The 15,215-nt window shown below is 38.6% G+C and overlaps 1 protein-coding gene across 1 annotated transcript in view; it reads right to left on the minus strand.

Moving 5' to 3' along the window:
* The window catches only part of PITPNM3 (PITPNM family member 3), a gene marked incomplete at its 5' end in the record, with an annotated part of 50,147 nt that overhangs the window by 13,415 nt on the left and 21,517 nt on the right, over nucleotides 1-15,215 (minus strand). The window contains 3 exons of the mRNA XM_009583384.1: nucleotides 363-557; nucleotides 6,956-7,126; nucleotides 13,708-13,877. Coding sequence (XP_009581679.1) covers nucleotides 363-557; nucleotides 6,956-7,126; nucleotides 13,708-13,877 — 536 coding nt within the window. The remainder of the gene's footprint in view (nucleotides 1-362; nucleotides 558-6,955; nucleotides 7,127-13,707; nucleotides 13,878-15,215) is intronic.

Consider the following 15,215-nt stretch of genomic DNA (forward strand, 5'->3'; position numbering starts at 1 on the left):
GACAACATAATGGTTTATAGCACTTTTAATTATGGGTAACAAATCTTATCTATCTGTATTTCTTCATGCCTGGAACATGCTTCTAAACCCCTCTTAATATGAAACCCTTAATGACTATTTATGAGTGGAACCTTAATATAAAACTGTGACTTCACTCACTTCTATTACTTCATCTACTTAATTACAAACAGAAGAGGAAGCTAAATTGTGTTATTTAAATTGCAGCAACTTAGGCTGTTCTCATTCTCCCCAAATTTCCAAGCAGGTAATTTGCCTTTTCATAATAAACTTTTCCACAGAAAGAATGTGGAGGGAAGGGTTGTTGCCATATCAGACATTACAAGGCACCAGGATTCACTCACTGTTGGTGAGGTATGCTGATGGCAAGCTTTCTGTTGACCCTGAGTTTTCACTGTTTGTGCTGGCCAAGCTCAACTTCCTTGTTTTGCCTTGTGGTTGATCAGATGCATTTGGAGATCCAGGACTCTCTTGAGAGAAAGGTATGTTCAAAGAGCTGTTCTCAAGGAACAGAGCACTGTGGTTGTGGATAGCATCACCTGCAGGTTACAGAAATGAAAATAATAATAAAAAAATAATGGGATGAACAACATGGCTTTGAAACTTGTGTGTGTATTTTTTTATTTTTTTAATACAGAGCTAATGAGTGTTTTGCTGAATAATACCAAATTTGATGACTGTGGATGAAACTCCTTCAGAGTGAGGAGGACAGCATGAGAAAGCATGACTAAATAGAGAAAGCACACCTTACTGCCATCAAAATGCAATGGCAGCTGGGTGCTTTTGGCCAAGATCTTCCAAACTGGGTAGTGATGTTCGGAGGCTATTTTACTTCACACTCAACCCTATCGATTTTAAAGTCATTCTCTGAGAAGAGCTACACAGCTCCGGGAGTCTGTGATACTTCTCTTGTCCTCTTCCTGACATGAGCAAAACAACTTTAGAAAGAGAGTCTTCAGCAAGGCTATCTACTGGTTTGCGTGTTCCCAAATGGAACGGAATTCTCATTTATTCTTGCCGCTCTGACAGATGAGCTATGTGCCATGGCTAACACCTCTGCTTAATGAAACAAAACACAGCCTTCCTCCTGAGGTGTTCTGAAACATGTAAGAACAGACATGCATTTAAATAAAAGCATTATTGATAATTTTGCTTGAAGCAGCCTGCACATCCCTCCTGTACCTAGGAAAGGCAGAACCTCAACTGAGAGACAGGATATACAATGAAGTGCATATCGAAAGCGGCTGACGACTCAGTGTTGTTTTTCAGAAAACAAACCTCTTGGAGAGATTAGAACAGTGAACAAAAGAAAAAAGAGATCCAGTTCAATGCACATAATACAAAAGAAAGCAGATGGCCCTTGATGATGTATTGCTCTATTTCTGAGTGTATTTCAGTCCCATTCAGACAAATAACTGTAATCATGCTGTACTCATCTTTCACATGGTCTTGGTTTGGGAACTATGTCATATGATTCTTTATGTAGTGGAGGCCTGGAATAAGTTTCTCTTCAACTTTTCAAGTCTTACCAACTCTTAATGCAACGAATACCTCAATGGCGCACACAGGAGAACACAACAAGTTGCTGCTTTCAAGGATGCCACTCCTTAAAAAAGTACACTGGAAGCATAAGTGCCTATAGATTATCAGAACTGGTAAAATATGCCACCGTTAAATGAAAAGGAATAGCAGCATAGCTCCCTACAATCTCCTCCCTTCCAAAAAGCAGACATGGCTAGAAAGATTCTGGCTTGTTTTGACATAAGCCTGAATATCTCAACTGCATGAGACAACACAAGGAGCTGTCCTGCAACTGAATCAGAGAAAAAATTAAATTTTAACACTTTGTGACGGGTATGTAGTTTGGACAGAATATGTTCAATTGTAGTTTCCATGGGAACATATGCTTTGAGTTTTCATTAAAGAAACTGCAATGTACTTTCAAAGGAATTTTGTTGACGCCATACAGTTGGGAAAGCTATGTGTGGCTGTGTAGGAAAGCTTGATGGAGGTGAAAAGAATGGAAGGATAATTTTATTACTTCCCTTGTCCCAGGCAAACTACATAGACTCCCACACAGACAACTGAAAAGAAAACACAATGCTGCTTTCCTATTACTTACCTCACAAAACGAGGAAGTATTATACGGTCTTTGTAGTGAAAGAAGCAGTACAAAGAAGTAAAAGGTCTGATTCTATGTCATTCTAAATACTGAATAGCAAGGGACCTGACCCTTCTGATAACAAAGCACAAATCATATGGCCTAAAAGATCACAGCAAATCAGTTCACTGAAGAGAGTAGCAGAAAAAAAATATATATAATATAAGTAGCAGGACATAAGCAGTAAGGAACAGGGAAGCTGCCAAATTGCACCCCATTATGGCTCTGTCTGAACCAGAACCCTGATCCAAACATCAACCAACAGGAAATTCCACAGAAGAAGGTGCAATGAATCCCATAAATGAGAGCTATATGTCCATGAGGTGCTCATGATTGGCAGTGTTCTGATGCATACTTTCTGCTTCCCCTTCCAAAAGATTCACTGAAATAAAAAGGTTGTGCTTTTAAAATAAATTTTCTGCTTCTCAATTGTTGTTGCTCTGCTGAAACAGTTGTAAATTGACCCTAATTTAATCCTTCCTCCCCATTATAATTTTGCAAGAGTCTTGGTTTTTCATTCCCACTGAAATGGAGATGGAGAGAGAACTAAAAATAGTAACTTTGCATAGAATGGAAAACATGTTGTCAGCCAACATATCTGTTAGCCTTTTTCCATATTATTGACTAGTTTAAGACCAGCTTAGTAAGGGGTCTTGTGCCTTGAAACATGTTTTTTATTTTGTAATACTGCTATTCTAAGCTCAGTAAACCTTCTCCCTATGAAGAGATCAAATCAATAAAATGGAATGCATTTTTGGCAGTTTTTTCTCTCCTGTTTCCTGAATTATCTTTATTTTAAACAGGTAGGACAGCCTGCTTTCATCTCTGTAGGTCCGGTCTTCGTTGAATTGTAAAGGAGGACAGAGAGCACCAGTTAGAGATTAATAAAGTACATGTAATACTGTATTTTTCTAAAAGCCCTGTGCTCAACTTTAGACTATGACAGTCTACTTGCATAATTCTTCGATTTAAATAACTCAAACAGGTACTTCCACCCAAAACCACCTTTCTCATGGCTCTGAGGGTCACTAAAGGCTCTTACCACTTATCCTACTAGCCTAAATTTACTGTCATGCTTGATAAGAAATAAAATAAAGGCATATCATTTTACAGAGTCTCATCTTGGATAATTATGATAGTTACAGCCAATACAAAGAGGCAAAGTAACTTCCTCAAGGCCACACAGTAATCACCTCAAGACAAATTTAACAATACTTTATTTTATGCATATACAATTGGAGAAGTGCTGTGCTTTTAGACCTTAATTTCTATCTATCCATAATGAAGCAGACCAGTTGGATCAGCCATAGTCTGGACTGGCACTCCTGCACATTCCCTATAAATAAAACTGCAAGAGAAAAATTTTGCAATTATTTCAATTGTGCTGCAAAGTAAAATGTGAGATAGAAGCTCAAACAGTAGAGAGGATTATGATTATCTACATTCTGCTATGTAAAATGTCTAAAAAGTAGGATAGGTTGAAACCAGGTGTTTTGAATTAATACACAACCACCATATTTTCAACCCTCAAGCAGATAAAATGCACCATGTCATAAGCAGCATAGCAAAAAAAGGAATTAAATACCACACGTTATTAAAAGACATGACTGGTGGTAGATCAGAGACCTATCACAAAGCTAAGGTTCACTTATAATAGCTACAAAAGCACTTTGATTATGAAATGTCAACTAGGCAGCAGCTGAGAAAGCTGCTGTTTAATGGAAGGTCAAGACAGGATAGCTTTCTCTGGGCTGTAACATAACCTGAACTTTGTACCTTGCCCTTATAGTGAAAAAACCCCCACCAATTACTAAATCACTTTTTTGCCTGCACCATTATTTACTGCTATGTCTTCTGTCAGCAATCACCATAGATGAAAGAGTTATGAAGAGAAAGTTACGAAGAGAAATGTTTTCTCCACCTGCTCTGTATGTCTGGCAGTGCTTTGCACGCACCTTTTTTTACTTTCACTTGTCTGTATATCACAGTAACATGAGGTAAATATCCCCTCAAGAGGTGACTTCTGAAAAAGTGGGATGCCTTATGTGATTATTTCCATTCTGTCTATCCAGTGCATAGATTGAAGATATCTCAGATATTAAATTTAATCTTTGCTGATTTTTCTTTCTCTTTGCATATAATGTGTTGGCATGTTAAATCATGCCTCAAATATTTTTATTTTATTAAGCTATTTTATCAATAGCCTAACAACGTCATCACATCCACATTAGGAATTGTATCTACAGAAGATACAGTTGCAACTGACCAAGTAATTGACAGGAAGAGGAATAACTCTCTGGGCTAGTCAAGTCTGGTAAGAGTCAGCTTTCATCATCATTAAGCTCTTAATAGATCAATCTATCACACACACAAACAATACCACATTACTACAAACTGAATGACCCTGAGGGCAAATGTAGTGATAAGTATTGATGCCTGCTGGATGCAAAAGGCAATCATCTAGATAAAGGTGTGCCCTGCTCTTTAAGTCCTGTCATTTAAGTCTTAGATGTTTCCTGAATCTCAATGGAAAAAGTAAATTTGATAAACTAAAAACTTCAAGATAAACCCTATGCACAGAGCAGCTGGCTCCAAGGGCTTCATTTGATTGGCAAGAACTGAAAGACAGCTATAGAAATCCCACCCCCCCAGTTTTCATCATGTTCTCCAGCCTGTGTTATCACTGAACCGTTCCTATGAATCATATGGTGAAATTCTCTTCTAGTAGAGATTTTTTTTCATGCGGCTTCTGGATCATAATTCTTTTCCACAGAGGCACCTATCAGGAATGTCAGGCAGACAACAGAATCATTCTTATTTTAATCATCAGTTCTTATAAGAAAAGGAACAGGGAATGAGATTGTTTAATGACATGAAAGATGATCAGAAAAGGCTGTTTTGGACAGTGTTTGGACTCATAATTACAGTTTGGTGTAACTAGGTCTCACCATAACTGATTAGTAAACTAGCATTCCAGTTGACACCACGAAGGCTCTCATTTTAAGAAATACTTGCACAAGCCCAGGTATCAGAGAAAGGAAAAAAAAAATTATACAGTCACTAGAATTAATCCTTTGTGAATGAAGAACCTTAAATTCCAAAAGGATCTTAAAGCACTTGCATTTAAATGGGAGGATTTCACGTTCATGGAAATATAACGCAGCTTAGGTGTAAAGCACGGCAATGATTTAACTCTGCCCAGAGATTTAAATACAAAACCATATCATGGAACATTTGCTGATCATTAGCACTCAGGAATTTTTATTTTATAATACATCAAACAGACAGGGTTTCCAGATTTACATGCTCTGTAGGGGAATCTTCTGACCCAGTGCCTTAGATGAACTCAAAAAGAACACCAGTTGTTCCCAAATCACTTATGAAGTCTCTGCTTCAAGAATCACTGTATCTGAAGGGTTTACTTTAACACAGCAAAGCTAGTAAAATGTACCAACGCAAGGTTTTCAATTTGAAAAGCAGCCTAAGGGAACTATTCTTCCTATGACAGTTATTTAAAGGAGGTTCAACTTTTCAAGACAGCCTTAGATATGTCTCAGTGACAGAATTTTTGCCTAACTAACCAGCAGGATTTCCAAGTGCACAGTCAGGCTTTATAATAACTCCAAGTCAGAATGCAAAGCAGGGTATATATTTCCATTGAAAGAAAACTGGGACATGGGGGTGAGAAGGGAGCACATATTCCCTAGTTTGGACTGTCCCTCACCTTAGCTATTCCTTAAGTCAATTCCTGAGGAACAGCCAGATCTTCACATGTTTCAGTGAAGCCAACACCTCGAAACCAACCTTCTGCAACTCAGGATCAACTGTTGCTTTTCAAACATTGATTTGATCAGATTCAAACTGATTTGCATCCAATGTACACCATATTTGAGCACATAAAACAAAGGAGTTGTGTGTATCCTGCTGCACAGATCAGGTTCCCAATGATACGATTCTTCTAGCTCCAACAAATAGAAAACACTGCCATTTTACTATATTAGCCTCCAACCTTAAACTCTGAATCCTGAAAGCCTTTTGAAATATCCTGCTGAGGCTTGAATTCATGTCTGAATCTGTAGCAAAAAGAGTAAGTCTAATGTGCATGCATGAACAGATACACACTGATCAATTCCTTTTTTGCATAATATAAGTAAAGATACTTCACACCTATATGATTTTATCTCATTTTCTATAAAGTCGAACCAGCACAATTCCTTCTACTAGCACCTTGCTCATCCATGTCTTCCTCTTTCCTCCCGACAAATCAGTCTATTTCTGTTTTTTTCTGGATTCAAACATTTATTACCCAACATAACTAGTGTTTAGTAGTCTACCTAGGACAAGACCAATCAAAAGACAATTTGCCCAGTGCTCTAATTTGTCCTACGTAGATATCTGCAATAAACCAACAATAGGTAACCAAGAGAAACAATATCTGAAGATCTAGGCAAAGGCCAACTAATTGTAAAAATAAATTGTTTACAATGATAGTCAAAGATATGGAAGTTTGCAAGTGACACTTCAACTAAAGCAGTGGTATCACCTTCCAACCCCTCTTTAACACAACTAATATCACAAAGCTCATATGCAAGAATAATTTTTTCTTGGTAATCTTCTTTGGTTCCACACCTGCTAAATATGTCTGTGCCATTCTGTCCCAGATGACTTGTTTTTAGCATGTTAGCACATTGGTACTTCAAATCCTCTTGAGCTGTGTAAGGAGAGAACGCTTAAGAGAACAACAGGTAAGGAGAGCTATGAAAATAGGCACTGTACCTAACTGGTGAGATCTTCCATCCCCTAGTGGGTATCTCTGGTACCGTGGGACACTGAATGGAGGCAGGAGATGGAATCTTTTCTCCAGCAATGGTTCCAGTCTGCAAGCAGAGGGGTCAGCAGAGTGAAAGAAACTGTACACTTGGCTGCAGGCTGGGCGGACCTGGCATACTTGGATGAGAATGAGACAGAGAAAGAGAGTTCAGTATTGCCCCTTTAAAATTTTCAAGGAGTCTATACAGAAACATGGTTAATGTGGTCTTCTGCAAACTCCAGACTAGCATACATCTGGCCACAAGAAATTTAACTAAGTTGTTTGCTATTTTGTATGTAAAGAACACTTCACTGCAAAGGAGTTTACAGAGACATCACAATCCGAGATGCAGGCATGTAGCAGACGTGAAGACCAGCCAGAGAAATAGACAGACTTAAGGAAGGAAAAAGAAGTTTAAAAATCTTGTAAATGTATTATTGAGCATTACAGCCATGATGCTTAGCACTTCAAATATTTACCAGCAAAATGTTTTGATGGCCCTGTTATGTCCAGAGGACTTAAATCTAGGTGACAGCAGGAGCAGGTAGGTCACAGAAAGCACTGCCATTTCTGAAGTCACCTTATGGAAGCTAATGTATAGAAATGAGATTGGTCATACTATAACAGCAAAGCAATGTTTATGATTCTTGAAGGTGTGCAGCACCTCCTGAGGTTTTTGGGCTGCAACTATAAATGCAAATCTGAAAATCACTTACTCAGCTAATAAGGCATGCTTTTGTCTAAACGCACATCACCGAAGCATAACTTATACTCAGATGGGTGATCACAGGAGACTGCTAATGTCTGTAAAACCATCGGTGTAGACACTTCTCACCACACCACACTTCAATCACACTGAATCTTGAGCAAATTAATTCATTATAGGCTCATTAAAATTAGTACAGTTTGTATAGTACTGCATTACATATTACAACAGTCAGTTTATTAACTACAAGAGTAACGCAATGACTAAAGTATTTATAAAATATGTTTGGGAATATTATGTCTGCTCCCCATGAACTCCATGCAAGCAAGACATGTTTTCAAACCTGCTGTGCCATACAATAAACCCTAAATGTTCTTTTGATAGAATTACTATTTCCTTGTGGTGATAACAAAAACCTGGTAACATGTATGATATTTTTCCTTAGAAGGCATGTTTGGTACAGCATTGTTTTCATGCACAAGCCAAACACATGCTTAACTGGAAACCATGAAGAAAGATGTTAAAGTTTTAATATAAAGTGTCATGGAATATTAGGTCTAATGGAGTCTATCTTAAGTGACACCTCTCACCAGAGCACCCATCATGGAATTAAACAAAAAAAAAAAAATCAAAACCATGCTACTTAGGTTCTTTCTCATTTTCAGGAGCAACAGTCAAGGTATTTGTAACATAAGCAAAACTACAACGAGCAAACTTGATGCTGTACATCTTCCTCTGCTGCGGTCACAGAAAGTCAACTAAGAGCTACATCAGAAAACACTACATTCTTATAGATTTTCTCAAGTGCTTTCCATGTTGCTGGAGAGACTCTAAAGGTGCTTGCTGCTATTAATGGTATATAGGGACAAATCTTGATATAGACTATGTCGATGTTACCAAGTTCTAAGCTTAAAAGATTGATATTGAGTTGTAATAGCAGCATTGCCATAAGCACATCAGAACAATACTTTGTTTTGTTCTGTTCTATATGAATGTTTTTTCTATAAAGGCTACAGCACAGGCACACAATGCTTTTTCTCAAACTAGCAAGACAATTAACCTTTTACTGATCATAGTAAACCTTCTCAAGATACTTCAACATTGAGGATCCAGTTCAGGAAAACATTAATTCTAAAGATCAGGCACACATTTATGTATCTTTTTGCACAGGGTCAGAAGCAGGACTATCTGAAAAGATAAAAGTTCAGTTGCTCAGAAAAGGACTAGAATGGGGTGTCATGAACAGCTCATGAACAGCTAGGACACAATGCAAGACCCTGAGGAATTTGTGACATGGGAAAGAAAGAAGTTACCCGCTTCTCCAAATTATCCTGTTGGTAGAGTGCCAAATCACACTCAGCCCATGTAGCTGTTGAAATATGGTATTGTCAGATATTCAAAATGCATTAAACCTCAGAAACCACATGTGTACCCAGCCTGCATTTGTACAGGCAGGCACCTTGACAACTCTGGTTAAACCTATAATGAAGGGAGAATGGCACAGCCATTCAGAGAGCAACTAAATGCAATCCGTTGGCGACACATGAAGACTAGACTGCTCCTCACATGGTATCTGAATTCACTGCCTAAGGTAGATGTGATGAATCACATCCTTGGGGACCACTTTACTGCATGTGCTCTGTGCTAAACTGTCCAGGAGACTTATATTCATGTCATGAAGATGTCAATACTCATAGCCTCTCAAAAAATGCTCTGGGACAAATATTTCAATAAGAATATATCTATATAGGATCCAGTTCTGCCAAACCATGAACTTTTTTCTTCTTTGGACATGCAGTGTGCATTGTATTTTGCATTCATTGACTCACTCTGAGGATGGTGCAACATCTCTTTGGGTGGGTGTCTTTGGGGGCATTAAGTGAAGCTTTGTGGGTTGTTTTTTCCCTCCAAGCTCTCTTTGTAAAACGTTGTAAGATTGTTATCAGTGGCAATTACCAGGTTTGCAGCTGCAGGATAGCCAAAACCTACTTTTGATGGCTGTTGTATGTTGATTTTTCTAGAAAGGATGGCTCTGTGCCTCAATCAGCACACCTGGTAGCAGATGAAAAGAAAACGGGAGATAAGACAACTGCTTGTTAAGGACACTATAGAATCTTTTCCCTTTCCCACTATCAAATAAATAGGAGCTTCATGCCACCTTCGTCCCTTTCCCACCATTAAGCCAGCCATATGCAAAAACTATGGCCTGTGAGATTCTTCTGTGAAGTACCTTTCTACAGTTCTCTGGGAATCACTATCAAGCACCCCTTTTTCTTAACATACTCTCCCAAGTAGGGTATAAAATGCGCCCATCAGTTTATTGTGCCATGAAAACTGAGTAAATTCTCCCATGTATTCCAGTTAATTGCATCACAAGAGAAGCAGAAGGGAAACACAAGCAAGACTGCAAAGATCCAAGACTACTTTTGATGCCTTTCTTCAAGCTCTATTTTGTTCTTAGTATTTGCCAGAAAAAATGCAAACAGGTCACCTGTGTGAGAGCATTTAAGCACAGCAGAAATTAATTCTTTGCAAGGAAAGTATAATTCTCTTGCAGAGCCCAAATAGCGTGAAACAAATCCTGTGAGGTAAAGCATTTCACCATATTTTGGCAAGCCTATAACTTTGACATACGTATTTAGGGATCTAGTGCTTATAAAGTAGAGCAGTAAATCAGGTATTATCCTAATAAACTAGAGCTTCCTTCCCTAGTGGGTAGTATATTGGTTTATTCTTTCTTTCTTGTCATGCTTAATATTAACTGTCAGAGCCAAACATAAAGGAAGTACTTAATGTAATTGAATCAGTTGCCTAATTGCACCTTCTAATACTTCTTGTACAGGAACTTTTTCTGTACGTCTGCCTTCTGTATATGCACAGAAGGCAGACAGAGACAAAGAAAGCCAGGAATGCAAACAGCAGGGTTATGAAAGTTGTCAGCATAGGGCAAATTATGATATTTAGTGGCAACAGGAAAGCATGTCCTCTGAATTATCAGCTGTTTTCATACTCCTCTTCCAACTTCCAGCAATATAGCACGTCATGTTCCAAAGGAGATTACTTCCTACTATTGTGGCATTTAGCAGTATTAGTTCCCAATCTGATCATTGAGAGCAAGTGCAAAACACCCTACCATTACAATTGTCCTAAGGTAGAACAGTGCCACTTTGTGGATGTAACTACATGCTCACGATGTATTCAGAATTCTAAAAAACACTGTCATTTTCATAGGGTAGCAAGTCTCTTCCAAGGATAATCAGCACACAGAGAATGGAAGAATTTGGCAGAGACACACAAATGATCAGTACTTTAGAAAATAAGAACTAAGACTAGACAGTGGGAGGACCACAGAAGAGAGTGCTAGAGTTGTAGTAGTTTGTAGAGTTGTAGTGTTTAGAAACATATAGTCCCAGTCCAGTAAAGTATTTAAGTGTTGAAATTTGCCATCCATCTCTACTTAATCCTAATTCTTTACAGTTATCTATTCATCCACTATAAATTTAAATATAAATGAGAAGGCCACTTTGACCTGTGCACAGAGCTGCCACCAAAATATTATAGAAGGACTCAGAAGTTGGGTTTGCTCTTTGCTTTCCAGTATCTAAAGGTAAAAATATAATTGTACGGTACATTAATTTCTTCCAAACCAGTAACAGGAACACTTGCTGTGCAGAAGAGCTTGCTTTAGATTCCTATAGCAAGTGGAAAACTGTGGAATAGACACATTATATCTTGCCCCAACCTTATCAGTTTCACTGTCCATAAGCCACATCTCAGACATCTTGCTAAAGGCAGCTATCAGAACTTAAAGACATTGTGTTTTCTCTTTACTGATACATTCTCATCAAGAAATGACAAGCACATACAGTAATCAGAGTCGTGGTAACCTTCAGAAATTCCCTTCTTACCAGTCAGGGCAAAGCTGTCCCTTTTTTCTTCTCTTGCCTTGCAGCCTTCCCCGTAACACAGATGAGTTTCAAGTTCAAAACAGCATTATGGCCTCATACAAAACAGTCAAAATATGGTAAGTCACTTTGTTTTTAAAATTACCACCTGAGACAAACCGCAGTAGCCTCATTTTTACCTTGTTCATGCTTTGCCTGGATTTCAGACAGGGAAAGGTTATGATCGACTTGCAGAGCTTCCCCTGTCCCAGTGATCCTACTTCACAATATAAGGTTTCACAAAGGCAGTCTCACCTCTGTGAATCCAACATTACTTCTAAAGGGCATGTTTATACAGCCAACAATGACTTTTAAATGTAATTGTCACACTTTTGAACACACAAATGCTTTCGTATGCAGCACAGCATTCAAGGGAAGACTGGGAAGACTTTCACATTGCACAGAGTATTACACACAAAAACTCCATCACTTCAGAGCAATCCCTCTTGCAAAAAGCCACAATTCCGTTAAATTTTCAATACATGTGTACATTCCCTTGAAGTGAAATGTGAATTTCATCTGCGCTCATCAGGACTGACTGATGGGAGGGCTTACCACACACAGTCAACTGCTGACAGCCACCACTGGCTATATGAAAAGATGTGTCAATGTCTTCCACTGAGGTACTCTCGTACCAAACACTGCCAGTATTTTCTACTTACTGTGCAGTAAATGGCATCTGTTAATTAGCGTTTGTCCTCAAAGGCTCTAAAAAGGTATCTAATGAAACAGATGCATGCTCTATTTCATATGCAATTCCAGAGTAAATGTGTCCATTCTGATTCATTAAATGGAAACCATGACATCTTGCAAAAATATCAATTCTAGCTCAAAGAATTTGAATCCATGTGCACGAATGAATACTGATAGATTTTTCCACATGAAGTCCTACAAAAAACCTCCTCAACTCCCTGCCCCAAACCCCCAGCAAAACCCCCACCACCGTCAGAGGAAGTGTTGCTAATCTTGTAAAGGAATCCCTAAGACAGAAAAACAAGCTGCACTGCAGTTTTCAAAGCCAGCCATCACCTATGTAATTTTTGTTCATTTCTCTGACAGCTTTTTCACAGAAGCAAAAAGCCTCAGTTTGTGGGAAAATACATATTAATTCCCATTCTCTTTAGCTGAGCTTTGGTTTTGTTTGGTTGTTTGGTTTTTTTTATTTGAACAAAACTGAGTACTGCAAATATGAGGAATGAAATGCAAAATGGGAGTTTAATTATGCTCTCTTGTAAGTCCATGGAACTTGCTAAAAAAATCCTACCAGAGTTCTAAAGGCTCTGAAAGACGTGGGTCTGGTTATTTTTTTAATTATGGCAGGTAAAATAATTACATTCCACTTTATTCCTACAATTACATGTGACTTTGAAAGCTCAGTCAAACAACATTACTCAAAAGTCTACAAATTGAGAAGAAAAAAATTGGGACTCCTGAATTGTTACCTCTTCTCACTGTTGCAACTGATTTTTCTCCCTCACCTGATAAGTGAACATATCATTTCCTATGAAGATGCTGTGCTATCCAAATCTCATAAAATGCAAAGAGGCAAAACACACACTGAATTTTGAAAAGTAAAGTAAGCTGTTACTTTAACTGAAAAAATGAAAAAATCCAGATGTATTTAGAAATAAAACAAAAAAATCCTGTATGTGTCTGATCACTAGGCTCTGTTAGCAGAGAGGAAAAAACGGCTCAAAACCAACATACTCGGGCCAAATTTACCCATGAAGCCAGACATGAACAAGATGCAATGCTGAACCAAGCACAGATGTTATTTTTGGTATCTTTTTCAAGGACTGATCCTTGGTGAGGTATAAGCTTCATGTTGTATGACATGGAATACATGATTAACAGCAGAGCAAAAGACACACTACTGTAAATGGGTGAGCAGTGACACCCCTCATCATCTCAGAACCTACCTACACTAACACTCCCCTCTTTTAGAGGAAGAAACTTACCTCACTCCCCAGTCTTTAACTAGGCTCCTTTATTTACCTCCTTTTATATGAGTCTCTCTGTTTACAAAGGTCATTAACCAGCCTGCATTCTAACCCCAGAAAGAGCTTACCATCCAGGCCAGGCAGAACAGCACTCCTCATGGCCAGCACCAAACCAAGCGGCGATCCAAAGAGGAAGAAATCAGACACCTCGAATTCAAATCGGCCCAGGTTTACTTCTGAGAGACTGGAATTCACAGGAGGAAAGTCTGCACCATCTTTCAACACACTTGAGTGGATGCTGAGCAAAGAAAATGCACTGATTCAACAATAATGAAGAGAGCATCCAGAGAAAAAATCCATTCCCAAAACAGGCTGCTTAGAAAGCTCTAGCATCTGTACCTAGATCCAAGCAATAGGCCTTAAACTGCAGATAGATATTGCAGTTTAGCAGCCACTTATCATGATTTCCAGTGCGGCTATTCAGTAAATTTACTACCTTCAACATGCAAGAGCTTTCTATAGTTATTCTACAGAATACTTATTGGTAAGTTACGCAAAGACTCTGAAGATTGAAGTTTACCTCCCTTCCCTTTTAGCAGTACAGGTGTATGTAAGCTTATTCTGAAACTTCTGCTACAAATTCTAACCTACTGAAGTTGTATAAGGACAATGATACTAAAAGGTTACAGTCATAAAGTATGTTACATGGGTACATAAAAAGTGTTGTTCTAATCCATTCCCTGAGCTATGAACTAGAATTTCACTACTTTTCAACTATTTATTACAGGTTAAAATTAGTGATGCTTGTAGACAGCTTTTAATCTTTTAAGTGATTTAAACACTTTCATTTACTTTGTACGCCATACATGCATGGGGTAAATACAGATCACCTATCCCTCATTGACACAGAAAAGACTGGTCCCTCATTTAGTTCTGCTAGAGATGAAATTACCATATTCAGAAGCAGAAAAGTAGCATATACACCTACTGTCCAGTCATGGGACAGAGCAGAACATGCCTCCAGAGCGTGCAGAACCTGACTGAGAGATGCTGATCACACTGACTTCAATCAGAGTTGTAACTGAAGCCCTCATGAGTTATCTGCACACTAGACTCTGCATCAGTGGCCAAGCATGGATCAGAATCCAGAAATCCTGAAGATTGGTCCGAAATCAGGCCAATACACCAGGCCTCTCTTTCAATCTGAGAACCTAGTAACATTCTCAATTTATAACCTGATGATATTAACTGAAACTCTGCGGACCAAGCTTAGGGCCCCTTTAGGGTAGAAATTAAGAAAGCCAAGAATTAAATCCATTATCGGCACAGCAGTCAGGAGTTACCTCTCTATGCCAAAAGCACTCAGACAAAAAGCACAAGCTGACACACTGAAACACAACCACAGTGTGTAGGACAAGGACATTTCTGTGTGAAAGAGCGATCTTTTTAACCTCATCCCTCACACTGACACACCACCTCTAAACTGCAGAAATGAGCTCATGGGGAAAAAAGTCTTAAGGATCTTACGCAAGTCTCACAGACAGGAAACTAAAGGCTTGGAATCCCTCTCTATGTACAGGGTGGGTCAGAGGATGACATGGTTTGATTTGACTTGTGTTTTTTTCCCCCCTCTTTC

This window comes from Fulmarus glacialis, unplaced genomic scaffold, assembly GCF_000690835.1.
Source record: "Fulmarus glacialis isolate BGI_N327 unplaced genomic scaffold, ASM69083v1 scaffold28218, whole genome shotgun sequence".
In the NCBI taxonomy this organism is placed as follows: domain Eukaryota; kingdom Metazoa; phylum Chordata; class Aves; order Procellariiformes; family Procellariidae; genus Fulmarus; species Fulmarus glacialis.